General features: G+C 42.2%; 1 protein-coding gene across 3 annotated transcripts; it reads left to right on the forward strand.

The window, feature by feature from the left end:
* Positions 1-8,242: 8,242 nt before the first annotated feature.
* On the forward strand, positions 8,243-11,560 carry Zcchc12 (zinc finger CCHC-type containing 12). 3 transcript variants are annotated; one of them, XM_060375401.1, is made up of 6 exons: positions 8,243-8,383; positions 8,467-8,540; positions 8,649-8,720; positions 8,878-8,932; positions 9,160-9,291; positions 9,720-11,560. In XM_060375401.1, exon 6 carries the CDS (start codon positions 9,836-9,838, stop codon positions 11,039-11,041), a length of 1,206 nt encoding a protein of 401 aa, XP_060231384.1. In that variant the 5' UTR covers positions 8,243-8,383; positions 8,467-8,540; positions 8,649-8,720; positions 8,878-8,932; positions 9,160-9,291; positions 9,720-9,835; the 3' UTR covers positions 11,042-11,560. The 3 variants fall into 3 exon arrangements, with proteins under 3 accessions (XP_060231384.1, XP_021520483.1, XP_060231383.1); XM_021664808.2 differs by lacking the exon at positions 8,649-8,720; XM_060375400.1 differs by lacking the exons at positions 8,243-8,383; positions 8,649-8,720 and having other exon boundaries at positions 8,390-8,540.
* Positions 11,561-12,499: the final 939 nt, after the last annotated feature.

A 12,499-nucleotide genomic window follows, 5' to 3' on the forward strand; every position in this document is an offset into this window, starting at 1 on the left:
AATCAAAATAATTTTTTACTTCCTCTTTTCAGAAAGAAATTTCAGCCAGGCAGTGATGGTGCACGCCTTTAATACCAGTACTCAGGAGGCACAGGCAGGCAGAGATCTCTGAGTTTGAAATCAGACTGGTCTACAGAGCAAGTTCAAGAACATCCAGGGATACACAGAGAAACCCTGTCTTGAAAATGGAAAAAGAAAAAAGAAAGAAACAAAGAAACAAAGAGAAAAGGAAATTTTACTGTATAGACCAGATCAGGCTGTCCTCAAACTCATGACCACCATGCCTCAGCTTCCCAAGCGCTAGGACTGTTGTTCTATACACTCAATTAATCAACTGGAACACAGTGTCTTAAATATTCTAACACATCAAATCTGGATTAAAAATCAAGATATTAAAATCTGCCTTTCAGATGCCTCACTAATAAAACAGAGATGACAATATTAGACACAGAGAGACCAGGGGTGCAGCTCAGTGTTAAAGTGCTTCTCTAATGTGCACAGAATCCCGGCTTCCATGCCTAGTACCAGGAGCATAAAATAAGAGCTACATGTTTAGAGAGTATTTTCCAGTTACCACTCGAGAATCACTTAGAGGCTAGTACATATAAGCATATAATATATACCACCTGTTTATAGAAAGAGCTAGGGAAATTGCTGCCAGGCTGATAGAATACTGGGGTTGTTTCAATGCAGTGCCATGGCAGAGGTGGTTCTTCAGATGCTCAAGGGCCCATCCTGGCATTAGAAATGTTTATCAAAATAAAAAATAAAGAATTGAGCTTATTAGATCATTTACAATTACTTGGTTTCCAGAAGTACACACACAGAAAGAAACTTTCTCCATAGCCCATAACATAAGAGCTACTCTTATATCTCTAATGTCTTGCCATCTGGTCCAGGCTGACCTCAAACTCCTAATCTTTTTGCTCAAGCCTGCTCTATGCTGGGATTTCAAGTGTGCTCCACCACATGCAAGAGATTCTCCAGTTCCTACCTCAGTAGAAAGGCAACCCTTATTTTTAAATAAAAGCTAATGCATTCAGTGATAGACATGTTTAATTTTTTATCAATCCACCATTTTCCTCATATTTTTGCCCATTAATCTTCCCTTTCCCCTGGAGAACCAAACAGAGCAACCCCTGCCATGACAACTGAAATTGGAGGAAGGACTGGAGATTGCAATAAAGCATCACTACTAAATTTCCTGGGTTTGATCATGATATAAAGTTATCTAGAAACATATCCCTTTACTTAGGAAATACACAAACATGTTGAGGACTAAAGTGGCACAATATATGAAATTTGCCTACACACAGCTCTGAATAAAACCTTAATAAGTAAGCGGGGAGATGGAGTGATAAATCTGCCAGATTGCTCAAGATTAGTAAAATCTGGACAGACACATGGAAATTCCTTGTTCTCATTTTGAAGCTCTTCAGTAACTTTGAAATTACTTTTAAAATCAAAAGCTATAAAGACCATCCTCTTCTATAGGTTGACACTCTTTCGTCAACTTACTCTGCTCTGTTTCACTTTTTCACTCCTTATCCCTCATTCTTTTATTCTTTAACTTATATTGGCTGAGCATCCTCCAGGCTTAAAGCTGAGCACTATGGATAAAGCTCAGAAGAAAGTCAATTTTGTCTACTCTTGTGTCACTTGGAGGTACTTGTGGGCAACCAAATTATTCAAAAATAGTTAGTTCTAATATGAGACAACTATGGAGGAAGAGGGGGTGAAAAGGAAGGTGGTGTGGGAGTGCGTAACCAGCATTTCTGGACCTGACAAATAGCCCCACAATCTACAGTTGTAAGGATGCAAAGAGCAGTGAGCCAAAGAGGTGAACACTCCTTTATGAAAAATCTGTCAGCTGAGAGGAATGGCATGCAAGTCTCCCCAAGCATTTGGCAAGTCGCTCTGTCTGCTCCCTTAAATGTCACAAAGCATTGGAAAGAGATTGACTGAATTTGAATGACAGTTGCTGTGTCCCACAGAAATAATTGTGATAGAATGAATAGACTTGGTGCCTCAGGGGCCAGGGGTTGGGATCAATCATCAGGAGAAATCTAACCAATGCTTCAGACACAGGGCACCAGCTCCTGTCCTGCTGCATCCCTTATCCTTCATTCATTCTAGTTATATACACTGACATAGTCATGGCAACCCGACTCTGCTACACAATTTCAGTCCTGAGGACAGAAATTCCAACAAGAATCATGCCAGTTTCTATAGTAGGATTTGCCTTACAGTCTAGATTAGGAAATCTGAGCATCAGTCATTAACATGCACCCCCCCCTCCCTGACAAATAATCATTCAATATGAAGATGGCCTTGAAGATCAAGTTAAGGATAAACTTGAGAATCTTACTACCTAAAATACAATAAGCTTTCAACATACGCACTTATTGCTTTTGTCATCATTTACAAGTGTGCCAGGTAAGGAAAACATGTAGTATGAGGCTACTGGATAATTTCTTTAGGACATTTTCATGGGACAGTTACATGGCTCAAAAAAAGTGAAGGGTAGTGAGTTAAAAGCTGGTCCTTGGCCTATGGCATTACTAAGAGATGGTGGAACATATAGTAGGTGAGGCATAGTAATAGAAGTTAGCTCATTGGAGACATGCTGTTGGAGCCATGCTCCTCCCCCCTTCTCTTTGCTTCCTGGTTGTCAGGAGATTCACCTTCATTTTAGCATGAATCAGCACTTCTTTCCTGGCATAATCATTTGATTTAGCATTTGAGTTTCATTTGGGGGCTAATATTAATATACTGTAATGAATGTTATTATATAAATTGCAAGTGTGTGAGTATGTGAGTGTATGTACGTGTATGTATGCATGTATATGCATGTGTATGAGTATGTGTGTGAGAGTGTGTATGAAAAAGTGAGTGTATGTATATGAATGAGTATGTGAGTATTTGAGTGTGTGTGTTGTGTGTATGTATGTGTTAGGTGTTCATCCAGGAGGTAGAATGCTGCATCATACAGTATTTCTATGCTTAACTCTGAGGCAACTCCAGACTGTCTTCTGAAGTGATTATGCCATTTTACATTGCCATTAGCATTAATTTCTTCATATCTTTGCAAAGACTTGTTTTTTATTATAGCCATCTCAGTGGTACCTCGTGGTGTTTGGATTTACATTTCCCTGATGTCTTGTAAGGCAGTACATATTTTCAAGTGGTTACTGGCCATTTGTATATCATCTCTGGAGAAATATCTATTCAATGTTTTGCCAAGTTTTAAATTGGATTACATGTCTTTCTTTTATTGAGCTGTATTACATGGTAAAAATGCTACGTAAAAATTCCTTATCAGGTGTGTGATTTGCATATGTTTTCTTTGATTTATGGATTGCCTTTTACTTTTCCTGACAGAGACCTGAGATACACAAAAGATTTTTGTTTGTTATTTATACTTTGGTATCATAGCTACGAATGCTTTGCCTAATTCAAGGACACAAAGATTTATTTCTATTGTTTCTTCTAGAAGTGCTATACATTTTGATCTTATATTTAGACATATGATCCATTGTCAGTTGAATTTTGTACATGATGTGAAGTTGTGGTCCAAATTATAATAAAAATAAAAATTCAGTTGTACCATGTAGGTCACGAGGTTTGGTGGCAAGTGCCCATATATCCACTAACCCAGATCACTGTCCCAAAGGAGAGCATTCTTGTTATTTTCATTCCTTTGTGTTTTATTACTTTATATACTTCTTAAATAGGCTTAGGCTTCTCTTTTTCTTTTTTCTTTCTTTCCTTTTCCTCTTTTTTACACTGAGATGGATTCTTGACACTTTAACTTTTGGTATGACATCACTGTTAAAGATTTCCTCTATCTAAGTGCCACTTTAATTGTCTTTCTCAAGTTTTGATTATTGTTAGATTAAAAATATTTACAATTCTACTGTGATTCTTTGACTCATCAGTTATTTCTGAATGTGTATCTTGGTTTCTTACTATACCAAGATTTTTCAGTGAATGAGATTTATTTCCATTATGATCAGAACTCAGTTCTTTGAAATTTGTTGAGCTTTCCTCTTTGGTCAATTTTTGTAAATGTTCTGTATGTGTATGCTGCCATAGTTGGTAACAGTGTTCTGTACAGTAGTTACTTATTATCTTAAGTTATGAGTAATGCAGTTAAAACTATCATTATTACTGCTTTTATTCATCTCATCCACATGTTTTTTTCCCCTTTCATATCCCAATCAAAAAGAAAACTGAATAGTGGATGTAGTTTAGCAGTTGACTGCATGCTTAGCATGTGCTTGTGTGAGGCTTTGAGCCCTATCACCAGCAGTAAAATGAATCAATGAATGACCCAAGAATTGGCAGAACCTGTTATTAATTTTCCAAAAACTTCCTCTCTTTACTTGTTTAGAAATTTACATCTTTTAGTTATTATGTTAATTATCGTATTCCATTAATTGTTACCTTATCAGGCTACAATGCTCACAATACCAAAGTCACTTCTGATAAAATACAAAGTTTTTCAAAAACTTGAATTCTTTTTATGACCTTCATGATAACTTTCCATATTGTCTAATAGTTTACTTTTAAAAAGCCAATAAGAGGGGCTAGAGCTAAAGCTCACTGGTTAAAGAGGGTTTCCTGCTGTTCCAGAGGAGCTGAGTTTAATTTCCAAACTGCCCGTTAACTTCAGCTCTGGGGTCTCTAACACCTGTGGCTTTTGAGGACTCTTGCACTCCTGTGGGTAGACTCTGCGCTTGTGTGGGTAGACTCAAATACAGATACACACAGACATAAAAATTTTGAACATCTCAAAATGAATCCGAATAGAGTTCTTATCTGTGTTCTTAGATGTCACATTTACTTTTTTTCTTGTTCTTGCTTATGTTGTCCCAGTATTATCGCTTTCCTGCCATTTCATTCATTTGTAGATCTTGTTACCCTGATCTCATTCCCTCCTGACTAAATCTTTAGAATTTCCACCAATGAGATAGCCTGATGAAAACCTCACCGTTTTTATTTTCTAAAATCATATTGTTTTTCTGAATATTATCATGATTGATATTGTCCTGAAGGCATCCGGTTACCATGGGTAGGTAATACATCTATAAGCATCCCTATGGTGTCTTTCACTTCAGATGAGTCAAAAGTTTAGTAAGAAGTGCCCATCTGCATCCAGCTTCATGGGTGGGCTCACAATGCCTATCTCAGTAGAGTTGCTGAAATCTTTCAAAACAGATGATGGGTGGGAAACATCTGCCTCAGAGCACAAAGGCAGCCAAAGGTATTTACTATGTCTAATGAACACTTTATTTCTTAATCTTTCAGGCATGAAGGTTTAATTTCTACAGTTGGAAACTAAATATGACCATTTTAGGGTCCTCAGAGCCCTTATAATTGGAAACCGCATTCCTTTAGCCCAGTGCTTGCAACCCAAGGCCAGGGATAAGATATACTTTCTATGAAATTTAAGCCACTTTAGCAAGCGTTCCTCTCAGCATCACATGAAGAGACCGTGGTGTTCTTCTGATTATCTAAGCCAGGAATCTTTGCATGATCAGCATTTTTTAAAAACAATGCTCTGATACCTAGTCTTTACCTACTTTGATGCCACCAGGACCTACTGCAGGCCACCAGATCTGGTGGTGAACCTAATTCAAAGGCAGAAGAAGATTCTGCTTAGAGGCCAGATTCAAGTGCCATAGTATTGGAATTCAAAAACAAAAACTATTGAAGACAAATCTAGGAGAAGAAAAGTCATCTTAGAGCCCAGAGAACAAAACCTGAAAAAACAAAAACAAAAATAAAAAAACCACAAGCTGCTGCCAGTCTTATTCCAATTGTGTGAGGTGAGCAGCTTGTTTTAGTTAGGGTTTTATTGCTGTGAAGAGACAACATGACTATGGCAACTCTTAGAAAATGAGCATTTAATTGGAGCTTGTTGCTCAGTGCTCCCTTCTCCCCGTCAGAATAGCTAACTTGGGGGCTTGCTTATAGTTGCAGAGTATGTGTCCATGACCAATATGGGAACAAGGCTGCAAGCAGGCAGACTGGTGCTGAAGCAGTAGCTGAAAGCTTACATCTGATCCACAGCAGCAAGTACAGAAAGAAAGACTGAGCAAAGCCCCAGCGACCAACCTCCTCCAACAAGGCCACACCTCCTAATCCTTCCTAAACATTTCTAACAACAAAGGAACCAAACATTCAAATACATGAGCCATATATACATATAACCTATCTTCACTATGTCTCCCACATGGACCTGTTCCTTCTTTGTGGCCAGTAAAGCCAAATCCAGGATAAGAAAAGTCATCTTAGAGCCCGGAACAGAGCAACACAGAAACTGAACTAAAATATACAAGAGTTCTATGAGGGGCAGAGCTCTAGCACTGTCATTGGGTAATCTAGTCAAACTGTGGTCTGTGTCATTTTTAAGACAGAATGTACCTCAGACCGGCCTCAAATTTCTGACCCACTTGCCTCTACCTCTCAAGAGAGCTGGTTTACAGATGTACACAACCCTGCTGAGCTGCCCAAACCTTTCTGAGGCAGGCAGCTAAGGAGCCTATTATATCCCGCTGAGCTATATCACACAGCTCAGGCTGTTGTTGAACTGACAGTGACGATGAAGATGAACTGAACTGCTGATGTTCTGATGTTCGTGCCTACATCTCTCAAGTTCTGGGATTAAGGGCATGTTTCATCATGCCTGGCCTAGACTGGGTTTTATTTCACATACATGTAGGATTAAGATAATGCAGAAAGATAGAAGAGGAATTTTTATAAGCTCTAGTGTTCCAGACCAATTAAAAATTTATGTTTTAGAATATACAGTCTACAGTAATATTTGTATAGTCCTCCATAGTCTCTGCCATCTCTGGCTCCTGGCCATTTTCTAGAGTGCTTCAGCCACCTCCTTGCTTCTGAGTGAGAGAAGAGCTCATAGCTCAGGGAGTCTCCTGGCTTATAGCATCAAGAATCCCTCTACGGTTGCTATAGCTGCGGCAGCAGCTGAATGTCTGGTTTTTATTAGCTCTGGTTTTTATCAGTTCAGCCTGCTGTATCTGTGATAAAGACCACAAATGTACGCTGACTGTTGACAAAGGGACCAGTTGTCTGAGAGCTCCCACTTCAGGGTAGACAGACATAAAGGCCCACTCCCAATAATTTGCCTAGCTATAGAAACAACAACAAGCAAACTTTAAAGGATGATTATAATAAAGACCGAAGAAATTAGCATTCATTGTAGTATTCAGCAATGTTTAAGCTGGGCATGGTGACTCATGCCTGTAATAGCAACAATTAGGATGCTGAGATAGGAGGATTGGCATCAGCTCCAGGTCAGCCCGAGCTACACTGAGAAGAGTTCCAGACCAGCCTGGGATATATTATGAGACTCTGTCTCAAAACAACAACAAGAAAACAAACAAACAAAACAAAAAATTAACATAAAAAGCAATAACTAACCCCTTACTTACCATGTGCCTTTAGGGAGAGTTGGGTCCTTCTGATTATTTACACCTTAGAATCATCATCAGTTCAAATTATAAAACACAAAATTGTGTCCTAAGCCTCTAAATAAACCAGAATCCCCTAGAGATGGGATCCTGTATTCCTAACAAGATCCCAAAAACGGCTTTTTAAATTTTTCATATATATTGAACAAGGGTCTTATGTACATCCCAGATTGGTCTTGAACTCCTTATGCAGCTAAAGCTGGCCCTAAATTCCTGATTCTCCTATCTACCCCTTGCGAATGCAATGATTACCAGCATTGGCTTCAAAATAGCTTTTTAAACAGGGTCTAATGTACCTCAGACCGGCCTCAAATTTCTGACCCACTTGCCTCTACCTCTCAAGAGAGCTGGTTTACAGATGTACACAACCCTGCTGAGCTGCCCAAACCTTTCTGAGGCAGGCAGCTAAGGAGCCTATTATATCCCGCTTTTTCTCTTTTCCCTGATTTGGGTTCCACCTTGTCACACATGCACACCTGGCTTCAAGACACAATACTGAGCCAAGGGAGAAAAGAAAAGGCAGAAGGGAAGAGCGGAGGGAAAGAGTCACAAACACAGGGATACAAAGCAAATTAGCTCTCTAAACTAGACAAGCAACTCTGGCTACTAGACCCTGCTGCATTCGGTCCCCCACCTTCCTCCTCCCCTTTCCTTCCTCTCCCCTCCCCTCTTCCCTCATTTCTCCCCACCCCCCGCTGCTTCCCTTCTTCCCTTCCTGCTTCCCCCCCACCGCGGCCCTTAAGCTTTGGGCCGCTAGGAGCCGCCCTGGCACTCCACTGATTGGCTCCGCTGGCTGTCTCGTCATTCCTTTGTGTCGTTAGGCAGCTGATAAAAGCGTTGCAGCTGCCTTGGAAACTGGGCTATTTGAATCCTGTTACCTCTGGGTAGGTGGCTGGGTGAAGCAGCTCTTTCTGGTAGCTTCGGGTCGCCCAGCGGCTCTGGAGGCTCCAGCACTTTTCTCCTGCAGGGCGACGGGACTGAAAGGCAGAATCCGTAGCTGAAGACGACATGTAACAGCCGCTGGCCATCAGCGGATTGCAGGTTTAAAAAGCGAGGGACAGGGGAGACGCGATTGCTGGGTTTGGAGAGGGAAAGGGATTGGGGGTGGTGAGGGGAAGCCCGCGCATACTAGGTGGCTCTTTGCCTCAGAAAATCAGCAATTGCGAAGCTGGGGAAGAAGCATTTGCATGGCATTGGGATTCACCTGGGAGACGCCGCTTGGTAGGATTTGCCTGGCCAGGGAAGGGGTTGGGGCAGAGGCCACCTGGGGGAGCGGGAGAAGGGATTATGTTTGCCGCGAACCCCCTATACATCTCTCCTAATTTCTCTGGGCACTATAGGGGTGGGTGTGTCCAACTCCTCTTCCCTTTCTCGGCAGCAGTCCATCAAAGCAGAATCTGAACTTGAATTCGGTGCAGCTGATTTAGAGCTAGGTAGGCTGATGGTATCTCGGGGGTGCAATGCGTGTTTTTTGGAGGGAGGAGGGGGGTGTCATTTTGTATTGTATTCAGAAGGTGGGAGAGGGGATTTTCTGCCTGGTGACAGCAGAAGTGGGCGTGAGGAAAGGGAGGTGGGAGGGAGTATCAGGAGGGCCATGATGATGATGAATTCTGTTTCTTATCCTTCCCTTGCCTCCCCCACCCCCCACGATGTGGCGCAGTTTTGATGTTCTGAGCGCCAAGATCTTCGACCCCCTGTGGACCGAGGTCGGTCAACTGTACCCTGAAGGCGAGCTTTCTCACTGGAGGACACAGGCTGCAGAGGCTGGAAATACTCCAGTTGCCCAGCTGGTGTAAGAATCTGAGAAATCACGGGTATGGGGTGGGGTTGGAAAGTGGGTGGTCAGAAAAGCTTTCAGAGGGGCAGGTGGTTGAGATCAGAGATCATGAAGTTAGTGAGGTCTCTTTTTAACCCCTGCGAATTTGTGACGACTGTGCTTTATTTTGAGAGCCCAATCTCAGTTCTACGCACCGTTTAATCCAGATTTGAAGCAACAGTTGTGCTTCGTTTTACAGGACTGGCCGGAGGGAATGGATGACGTGGCTGTAAAAAGCACCCTGTTAGTACCTAGACATCAGCAAGCTATAGGAGGCTGCAATCGATCTCCTGCTCGATAATTTTAAGACAGTGGACGGATGTTTGGGCTATTGAGGGACGATAATTAGAGCTGTGCTATTCTTTTATTAATTCCCCCTTCCTGCTTTCTATTTTTTTTTCCAGCCCCTACTGCGATTGGAGACTGCAGCTCACCTGACGACAAAGCGTTTTCGTTTTGTTTTGTTTTCTAAAACGGCCTGAGCGTCTTGTATTAAGATATCCTATCACTGTTGTCAGACATGGCTAGCATCCTTGCACGTATTGGTAACGGTCGGGTGCAGAACTCACCCTTACCACCTTGGGCTCATTCCATGCTGAGGTCCCTGGGGAGGAGTCTTGGTCCTTTAATGGCCAGCATGGCGGAGAGAAACATGAGGTTGTTTTCTGGGAGGGCAGAGCCAGCCCAAGGGGAAGAAACCTTTGAAAACTGGCTGAGTCAAGTCACTAATGTCCTGCCTGATTGGCATATGACAGAGGAGGAAAAGGTCAGGCGCCTAATGAGAACCCTTAGGGGTCCTGCCCGAGAGGTCATGCGTTTGCTCCAAGTTGCCAATCCCAGCTTAAATGTGGCAGATTTTTTGCGGGCAATGAAACTGGTTTTTGGGGAGTCTGAGAGCAGTGTGACAGCCCATGGTAAATTTTTTAACACTGTTCAGGCTCATGGAGAGAAACCATCCCTGTACGTGATCCGCTTAGAGGTGCAGCTGCAGAATGCTATCCAGGCAGGGGTCTTTGCTGAGAGGGAGGCAAACAAAGCTCGCCTGCACCAGCTCCTTGTAGGGGCTGAGATAAGTAGAGACCTCCGATTCAGGCTTAGGAGTCTTCTCAGGATGTATGCAAATGAGCCAGAGCGGCTTCCCGATTTCCTGGAGTTAATCAGGATGGTAAGGGAGGAGGAAGAATGGGATGATACTTTTATTAGACGCAAGCGTCCCAGAACACCTGAGTCAATGGTGGAGAAGTCACTCAGCTCTGTGGCACTTCAGGGCTCCCCACCAATAACGATCAGCAGTGCTGACAGCAATGTGATAGAGATAGATGACTCTCCTGATGATTCAGATGAGGATGTGATCTTGGTAGAGTCTGGGGACCCACTACTGCCGTCCTCAAGTGCCCCTCCCTTCCTAGACAGGGCTGTATCGGAGGACCAAGTGCTAGTCATTGAGTCCCCCAACATTCCTGAGATTCAGTTTCCTTCTACAAGCAGTGGTTCTGGGCACAAGAACAATGGTTTTGGGGAGCGCCGTAGAACCAGGAAGCGAAAACATACAGTCCACTGTTCCCACTGCGGTGAGGAGGGCCACTCAAGAGAAACCTGTGACAATGAGAATGACAAAGACCAGGTTTTTGAGAATCTGATCATCACTTTGCAGGATCTTACACATACAGAGGAGAGGGCAAGAGAGGCCCCTGGAGAGCCCATTAGCCTCTCTGAACCACAGTAAGATGCTATCCTCCGGCCTTAAATTAACCCTTACCTGTATTCAAAATTCAATGACAAAAAAGTTGGGGGGATTACACACTTCTAATTGCATGAATAAATCTGCAAAGTGGCTTTCTTTTAAAGTGGAGAAAGGTTCTTGAATACCAGTACAGTAAAGAGAAATGGCCTGGCTTTGTTCCCTTTCCCCACTGCCTAAGAGTCTATTTTCAGTGTGAACCTATCTCCTTGGTGGCTTTGTTTTCTATGTGAAAGTGGTATTGTTCATTGTTCAATCTTCAAGTAAAAAAGAAAAATTATGAAAAAGTACAAGTTACCCAGAACTCTCTACCTTGTGCAACAGTTGTCAGCCCTTTGGTGACTACCCTTCTAAATATTTCTCTATACCCATGTTCCTAGATAGAAACGTGTATAGACAAGAGTGATCAAATATAAGTGTCCTATATGCTGTATTTTTTCACCAAAATGTGTTGTGGCCTTCTTTGTCAATAAAAATATACATATATGTCAGCATCTACTTTAATGTCTCTGTGGTATAATTTTAGGAAGCAAAGGAAAAAAAAAGGTATAAAGAGGTGGAATTACCATCTGAAGTGCTTTGTTTTTTAACAAAATTTTGATTTGAAGATAACAAAAAAGCCAGGCTCGGGGCCTAGAATTTTAATCCCACCTATCTGGGAGATGAGAGGGGGTGGGGGAGTGGGTAGGAAGATCTTGAGTTCAAGGTCTGCTTAAGCAACAGAGGGAGCTCAAAGCCAGACTGGGAAAGTTACTTATACCTTTCTTAAAATTAAAATCAAAGTATCGGCTATAACTCAATGACAGCAGTTGTTTAGCATGCATAAAGCTTCTCTGAGCCCAGTCCCCTACACACACACACACACACACACACACACACACAAAGGATGAATGAGAGAGGAATTGAAATACAGAGCATTTTTGGTATGCATATAGCTCTAAGCTTAATCCCCCTCCCCCCAGCCCTGCTAAACACACACACACATACACAAAAGAAAAAGAAATCGGCTGAATAAATCTAAAGCAAAGGATTCCTTTGCCACAGCTGACTGGTTTTCTGCTCCATAGAGCCAAATTATGGCCTATATTGATTGACAAATCTTCATTGCTTTCTTTAATATTCCAGAGGAGTCTGCTGGATAGGAAGTCCAGTGCTAAAGTAGGAGCCTAACATGAAAATTCTAGTGATTCAATTCCTGCTCACATTGAGAAGAGCATTTTGTCCTTTGGATAACATATTTAAATTTTTGCTGTTGCTGCTGGGCATCGTGGTCTTTTCTGTGGGGTGATACGACCCTGTGCTGCCTACCTGATTAAGAAGAGAAAAAAGCAGTTGCACTTAGCTAAGCATCAGCAGGCTCTGCTCCCGACAGGCCCAATTCTCATCCTATAAACTACAGGGCATAGGAGCTCAAGGATCCCAGGCCCCAATTCAATGTCAGAT

Source organism: Meriones unguiculatus, chromosome X (genome assembly GCF_030254825.1).
Source record: "Meriones unguiculatus strain TT.TT164.6M chromosome X, Bangor_MerUng_6.1, whole genome shotgun sequence".
NCBI lineage: Eukaryota > Metazoa > Chordata > Mammalia > Rodentia > Muridae > Meriones > Meriones unguiculatus.